Source organism: Olea europaea, unplaced genomic scaffold (genome assembly GCF_002742605.1).
Source record: "Olea europaea var. sylvestris unplaced genomic scaffold, O_europaea_v1 scaffold505, whole genome shotgun sequence".
NCBI lineage: Eukaryota > Viridiplantae > Streptophyta > Magnoliopsida > Lamiales > Oleaceae > Olea > Olea europaea.
Window position 1 is genome coordinate 531,313 of NW_019263365.1, and position 7,496 is coordinate 538,808.

The 7,496-nt window shown below is 35.0% G+C and overlaps 1 protein-coding gene across 2 annotated transcripts; it reads left to right on the forward strand.

The window, feature by feature from the left end:
* Positions 1–2,740: 2,740 nt before the first annotated feature.
* LOC111388560 (protein TRANSPORT INHIBITOR RESPONSE 1-like) lies at positions 2,741–7,142 on the forward strand. 2 transcript variants are annotated; one of them, XM_023013314.1, is made up of 4 exons: positions 2,741–3,311; positions 4,491–4,983; positions 5,236–6,128; positions 7,061–7,142. In XM_023013314.1, the coding sequence occupies exons 1-3, from the start codon at positions 2,857–2,859 to the stop codon at positions 6,067–6,069; spliced, it is 1,782 nt and encodes a 593-aa protein (XP_022869082.1). In that variant the 5' UTR covers positions 2,741–2,856; the 3' UTR covers positions 6,070–6,128; positions 7,061–7,142. The 2 variants fall into 2 exon arrangements, with proteins under 2 accessions (XP_022869082.1, XP_022869083.1); XM_023013315.1 differs by having other exon boundaries at positions 2,744–3,311; positions 5,272–6,128.
* Positions 7,143–7,496: the final 354 nt, after the last annotated feature.

Sequence of the window (7,496 nt, forward strand, 5' to 3'; positions counted from 1 at the left end):
CAATAACAAAACATTCCTTTTTACCTTTGTTTATCCACTGGGTCGCTAATGTATGGTCACGAAATAAATTTTGATGTCAACAAAAATTAGAATATCACAGAATATAGGGTGTGTGGAGAAAAAGTACGTAACGTTAAAACATTGGGAATATCAGCTTTGAACATAAAAAGGACAGGTCTATGGCCTCCAATACTTCGAGTGCCGACCCGCAATACCGTCCCTTCTACGGACTGACAATAGTGCCCCTCATTTACTCCAACTCCCGAGCTTTTGGTACACGCCTAAGTAAGGGCACTTTCGCCTTTAAAGCTTCGTAACATTAAAAAATGAATAATACTATTTGCAATCACTCACTGCAACAGTCGTCCTATATGACATACACATGGCAGGTGGTTATTTAATGCATTAATAAATAAAAAAATTACCACATTAATGTATTAAATAATCACATGTCATTTGTATATCACGTAGGGCGACTACCGCAATAAGCGACTACGAATAGCATTACTCTTAAAAAATAGCGTGATTATATTTACAACATATTTTTTCAACTATTTTAAAGGTCGTTAATCTTTATTCATTCCACACTCATATTCTTATCGCTTTATTATTTATTTGATTAGAAAATATCGTCCATAATTATGTTTTTTGTTCAAAAATACTAATAACGTGTTTTAAAATGAGGGTTAAATAGTTTTTTCATTAATTTTTTGCTTATTTAAAAGCATAATGAAAAAAGAGTCTTTTTACTCTATTTCTAAGAAAATTTTGAAGAAAAACCATAATCAAGAATAATTTATATCAATTTAGAGAATAACAGTACAATGAAAAAATATTTGAGACATAAAATGTAATTAATGTGTAAAAATAATAACATTTCATGTAATTAAAATATGATATGGTTACAAAAAAAAAAAAAAAAAAAAGTGTTGTGAATACATTTAACCTTAAAAATATCTGCAATATCGTGTACCATCTTAGACCATCTCCAACGATTAGGCAAATTTGGTATAAATAAATAGTGTCACGTTCATTTCAACCAAACTTCGGATTTTTTCAATATTCCCCATTTTGCCCTTCTCTAATCCTTCACAAAAAATTTTTGTTCCATCTATATCCCTTTTTTTAGTCTTTTCGAATTAATTTATTTTAATTTATTTATATTGGTTTTAACATGATGATTATTTTTATTTAACATTTATTTTTTAATTCTAATCAAGTAATAAGTAATAATTATTGATACAATAAATTAAAATTGCTTAATGCATTTTTTTTAATTATGGCACTCTATTTTATCTTTTTTAATAAACACAATATCTTTGTTTATTAAATATAATTTTGCATTTAACGATTTTAGTAAAATATATTTTCTAATTAAATAAAATTTGATGTAAAATTTAATAATAATATATATTTCAATATACACTGACGACGACTAATCTCTATGACTTGTGGGACACTTCCAACTTAATAATTTCCTCACTTTTCTATTTTCTCCGAATTATTTGTGAGGTACGTAGGTGGGGTGGTCCAAATTGTTATTGATGGAATACTATCAGCCTGTTTGGAATTCAATTGAGGGTTACATTCATGCCAATTATACGCAGTCAATTATGGAAAAGGCGGTGAAGAAATTATCGAGTGGGTGCTATCATTCATCACTTATTATACCCCATAGTTTGACGGGGCTAAATTCTTACAACTTCCACGCGCCGTGTTTTGGCTGATAATTTGAAAATTACGTTTAAGTGAATTTTTATAATTCATATTAAAAAAATTAATTATATGAAAAATACTTATCAATATACTAAATTACTAATAATAAAATTTTGAAAAAAGTGAATGCTTTTTAATTTAGCCCAAAGTGTGTAGATGCTTCCATTTCACTAATAAAATTTGTGAGATCAAATTATAATTGTTATTTATCGTTCAATACAGGGATATAAATTCAAATCAAACTTTGTTTAACAGTTTGAGTCGAGGTGTTAGGAGAATTAGTTTGCAGCCTACTTGACAATGCATCAAAATTCTATACTCTCGAATCAACGAGGTAGTTTCACGCCTACTTGGTACGATTGAAAATTAAAATATCGTAATTCAACCACATCACTCTTATTCTTTTATAGATTGATAAGTTGTAAAAAAAATAAAACATAAAAAAATAGAGAAGTTATTTTTTTATTTGATTGATAAAATTTTGATCAAATTAAATTTCGTAAATAAATTTTTAAGTTGTGATATACATATAACTTAATCAATTTTAGGATAAGATTTATTCCAGGCTCATATTTAGACTTAAATTCAGATGGAACATGAATTGATGTATAATTGGATAATTTGAAAAATAAAAACAAAAATAATTAATTATTTTATAACGTATAAGTTTGTCTCTTCATTCCCTATTTTTCATTCTGACTAAATGACTTTATTTGATTTTAAAAAAACATGATAAAACTAGACCATTTGGCGGCCGTAATCCACTCACAATCCCATCCATCAGATCCACCCGTGCATTTAGAATCACAAGATTCCTTTTCGTAATTAAAATTAGCAAAATAGCCCTCGCCACGCAGGAACAAAACCTAATTTTTCCATGCTCCACCCCCAACCGTTGAATTATTGAGGATTATATATTTTATTTACGACTCGTGTCGTCATCTTAAACGATTGCTTCAAACCGTGGTTAAATCCTAACCTCACCGCCGGGTAACATTATAATCATCATATAAACTCCAAGAAACCTTATCTTCTATAAACACACAGTTGCCCCACCTTCTATTCCTCTTTCTCTCTCTAGAAATTATCAGATCTGAAGTGAACTTACGCTTTTGACCTCCAAACTTTGAAGAAATTTCAATGGCGTACTCGTTCCCGGAGGAGGTGCTGGAGTACGTGTTTGCGTTCTTGAGCTCCCACAAGGACCGGAACGCGGTTTCACTGGTGTGCAAATCGTGGTATGAGATTGAGAGGTGGTGCCGGAGGAGGATTTTTATCGGGAACTGTTATGCGGTGAGTCCACAAATCGTTATCCGCCGGTTTCCGGAGGTGAGGGCAGTGAAGATCAAGGGGAAACCGCATTTTGCGGATTTCAACTTGGTGCCGGAGGGTTGGGGTGCGTATGTGTATCCATGGATCTCAGCCATGGTTAGATCTTACCCGTGGCTTGAAGAAATCAAGCTCAAGCGCATGGTGGTTACGGATGAGAGCTTGGAGCTTCTCTCCAAGTCGTTCAAAAATTTTAAAGTTTTGGTGCTCTCGTCGTGTGAGGGGTTCACTACTGATGGTCTTGCCTCCATTGCAGCCAATTGCAGGTAGAAATCCTAAATCTTCTGACTTTGAATCTGTATCTGGGAGCAGATTCCATGCGAATGTTACAGAAAGTGTGCATTTTTCTGTATGGGTGAACTATAGATGGAAAAGTGGCTTTGGAACTTTGAGTTGACTTAAAGGTCAGGATATAAAGTTTGAAATTTTTAGGGTTGCTTCTGAATCTCGGCATTTTTAGTGGGAGACAACGTGTTATACCTGTGATTTATTTTTGGTTTGTATCTTATACATGGCACGTGCGGAACAGCAAAAGGGAAAAATTGAAACTTGTATTTCTTCTAGTTTAGATATTTGGATACACTTTATTTTTTATTTATTATTATTATTTTTTTTTTTATATAATTGTCTTAATTGTTTGATTTTTCTCCTGTGAGCAGAATAAAAACTTTTAATAAAATTTGGTGATTCGATCTTCTTTTAACCTGGGAAATGTATAAGAAAGGTTCGGTTCTCTCCATTGACAGTGAGTCTACTCGCAATTCTGGGATGCTTGGAGTTTCTCATTTGAAAAACATGGAGCATTTAGTGGAACTTATCATTTTTTTCCCCGTTGGATCTAGCAAGAATTGTAATTTAAACGTTAAATTTGCAGATATGTGAAAGATTCTATGTTGGTTGTCCTCAATATTACCTATTAGATAGATATATCGATCGACATCTTTTAGAGTATTCAGTGGATTTTCTCCCTTCTTGCTTAATATAAATAGGAATTACTACACAGTTCCCGTTTGTTTTCACTTTGGGTTTTACTTGTCCCCTAAGGATGCTTTTACGGTAGAGCTTTTGGTCTCTGATTGCCTTTACAGGGTAGAACACATGACTGTTCTGTTTATTTCTATATTGAAATTTGGAAACTTAACGTTTGCTATGATTCTTGCTTTCCATTTTTATAATTTAGTGAGATAATCAATTGTCCATGAATAATTAACTTCCCTTATGAAAATGGTACCTCTTCAAAAAATTCTGACAGAACTGCTGCTGCAGTGATTATGAGAATGTTACAGCATTTCAGAATGGTAATTGTTTAAGTTTATTTTTCGATGTTACTTTTTACTTTCCCTTCTCTGAATTATATTGGCTATAGTCAAATACTATATTGAAACATGTTTCAGTATATAATGATACTCCATTATTTTGATTATTACCATGATTTTGAAATGCAGGAACCTTAGAGAACTAGATTTGAGGGAGTGTGAAGTGGAGGACTTGAGTGGGCATTGGCTTAGCCATTTCCCAGACAACTTCACATCACTGGTGTCGCTTAACATGTCTTGTTTAGGTTCTGAGGTGAGCTTTTCTGCTCTGGAGCGTCTTGTTTCACGTTGTCCTAACCTGAGAACTCTTCGTCTGAATCGTGCGGTGCCTGTTGAGAAGCTCCCAAACCTACTTCGCCGTGCACCCCAATTGGTTGAGTTTGGTACAGGTGCCTATTCGGCTGAAAATCAAACGGATATCTTCTCAAACTTGGTAGAAGCTTTTTCAGGCTGCAAGCATCTCAAAAGCTTGTCGGGGTTTTGGGATGTGGATCCAGCTTACCTTCCAGCAATGTATTATGCGTGCACCGGAATCACTTCATTGAACTTGAGCAATGCTACTGTTCAAAGTCCAGATCTTGTTGAGCTCATTATCCAGTGTCCCAATTTGAAGTGTCTATGGGTATGTGATCTTTATATTCTGTCATGTCATTGATAATTTCTACAGTGTCTAAGAATAAGGTTTCATTATGCTGCTTTAGGTAAATTTAAACATTAGATAGAAGTACTTTTTAAGTTAGAATGGAATGATAATTCGTTCAGTTGTGCTATATAAAGTTGGATGAATATTTTGTCAAGGTATGCTCTTGCTGCTTGTTTGTTGTCTATGACGTGAGTTTTCTGTTGCATTATGTCCTTGTATATATATATATAGAGAGAGAGAGAACTCATTGAAGACATGACCACTCAGGTGCTGGATTACATCGAGGATGCTGGTCTTAAGGCACTTCCCTCATATTGCAAGGATCTGCAGGAACTTAGGGTGTTTCCTTCAGATCCTTATGGTGCAGAACCAAATGTGTCTTTGACGGAACAGGGGCTTGTCACAGTTTCAGCAGGTTGCCCCAAGCTTCAGTCGGTGCTATACTTCTGCCGTCAGATGTCAAATGCAGCGTTGATTACTATTGCAAGGAATCGTCCTAACCTTATTCGCTTCCGTTTATGTATTATCGACCCTCAAGCTCCTGATTACCTAACCCTTGAACCTCTTGATACTGGCTTTGGAGCAATTGTAGAGCACTGTAAAGAGCTGCTGCGCCTTTCTATGTCTGGTCTCCTCACTGATCGAGTTTTTGAATACATTGGGACTCATGCTAAGAAACTAGAGATGCTTTCTATAGCTTTCGCTGGGGATAGTGACTTGGGCCTCCATAACGTGTTGTCTGGGTGTGAAAGCCTCCGAAAATTGGAGATCATGGACTGTCCATTTGGGGACAAGGCTCTCTTGGCCAATGCTGCAAAGCTGGAGACAATGCGATCCCTTTGGATGTCATCTTGCTCCGTAAGTTATGGAGCATGTAAGCTTCTAGGTCAGAAGATGCCCAAGCTCAATGTTGAAGTTATGGACGAGAGAGGACACCCTGATTCAAGGCCAGAAACCTGTCCTGTTGAAAAACTCTATATATACAGGACAGTTGCAGGGCCAAGAGTTGATAAACCCAATTTTGTATGGACAATGGATGAAGATGCAGTGTTGAGGCTTTCTTAAGTGACACAAGGACACGAAAACTGAAAATTATCTGCAGTTCTTGCGTATGGGTGAAGCAGGTACATGCTCTATAAATTAATTTACTTTTATTTCCAAAATGTTTTATGCGATGGATAGCTGGTGTAGTGGGGGAGGGACACATCAAGGGCATTTAGAAGCTCTGGAGCTCAAATGCCATCAATTTTACACTTGGTTGACCTGTTCACAGCAGTCAGTTATTAATAAAGAGGCAAATATCTTCTTGTTATACACGTACCATCCGAAGTATCTTTTTGGAAATCGTCATTTATGCTATGCTGATTTCTCCCATTTTGAAGTAGGCTATGAGGATTTTGTCCTGTTACGCAATAAAATTTTACGTTATCTTTTGCATTCTATATACATTAGCAAATTTCTGCATTTTGAACTGTTTTTTGCATGACTGTTTAGCTATGTCTTGGCAAGGTAGATTTAATGAGCAAAATTTTTGCTTATTGTATTGTTTAATTGTGTCCACCAAACGTGTCCTCGAGGTTTTGAAGGATTACAGATTGTATTTTGATTGGTGGCGTTGTGCAAAATCTTTTTGAGTGTTAATTTATCATTATTGATTTGGCGGTAACTTATGATACTAAAATTAGACTGAGAAGGAGTATCTTTAAGATGAATGCAATATCGACCATGCTACACTATTACAAAGTTTGACACAATACACTCACATGAGAGGTCGGCATTATTTTATTCATGCGGGATCCACGCCTCGGCTATGAGTGCTGTGTCAAACAATGTGGCCGTTTGGCTTAATCCATGCAATATAAGTTTTCATTCGTGCACACGATATGACCCGTACATGACTAGTAGATCAAAATTATCATACGGTTAAACGTGATGGTAAAATATTTAATTTTATATTTGAGTTTCACTAAAGAAATATTTATTTAACATATAGAAATGTATTAAACCTTGAAGTTTGCCCCGTGAATATTGATTATTGAAAGTGAATTCGTTACAGGGTTTCGAAGGACAAATTGACAGAAAGTAATACAGCTGAGAAATGGCACCATCAGAAAAGAAAAAGCTGAAAACTGACCCAATGAGAAAAGCAATTCAAAGGAGGTGAAGTGCAAAGCTGCATCTGTCTCTGCAGAAGGCTAATGGATGGGTGGGGTGGGGTGGGGTTAATTCTTTTCTTTCATCATTCGTGAACAAATAATTTATTGGCCGATGATTCTTCACACATACCATTTTTCTATAATTATTTTCAATCTGGTTTTATTTTACACTTTTCTTTTCATCAATCTATTGGGTGTGCTAATAATGGTTTACAAGTATCGGAGTTCACTATTTTTGTGGCTTAAAATAAACAAATTGTGTATGAACAGACTGATGTTACAAGCACTGGATTAACGCATATGCTTTTCATTTTTTCATCTTAAGCTTCTAGCAAC

Excerpts from the sequence above, each read along its gene's own strand:
- LOC111388560 (XM_023013314.1), top strand. The coding sequence starts at position 2,857 with ATGGCGTACTCGTTCCCGGAGGAGGTGCTGGAGTACGTGTTTGCGTTC. Across the intron at positions 3,312-4,490 it reads TCCATTGCAGCCAATTGCAG|GAACCTTAGAGAACTAGATT; the intron begins GTAGAAATCCTA and ends TTTGAAATGCAG. Across the intron at positions 4,984-5,235 it reads CCAATTTGAAGTGTCTATGG|AGAGAGAGAGAACTCATTGA; the intron begins GTATGTGATCTT and ends ATATATATATAG.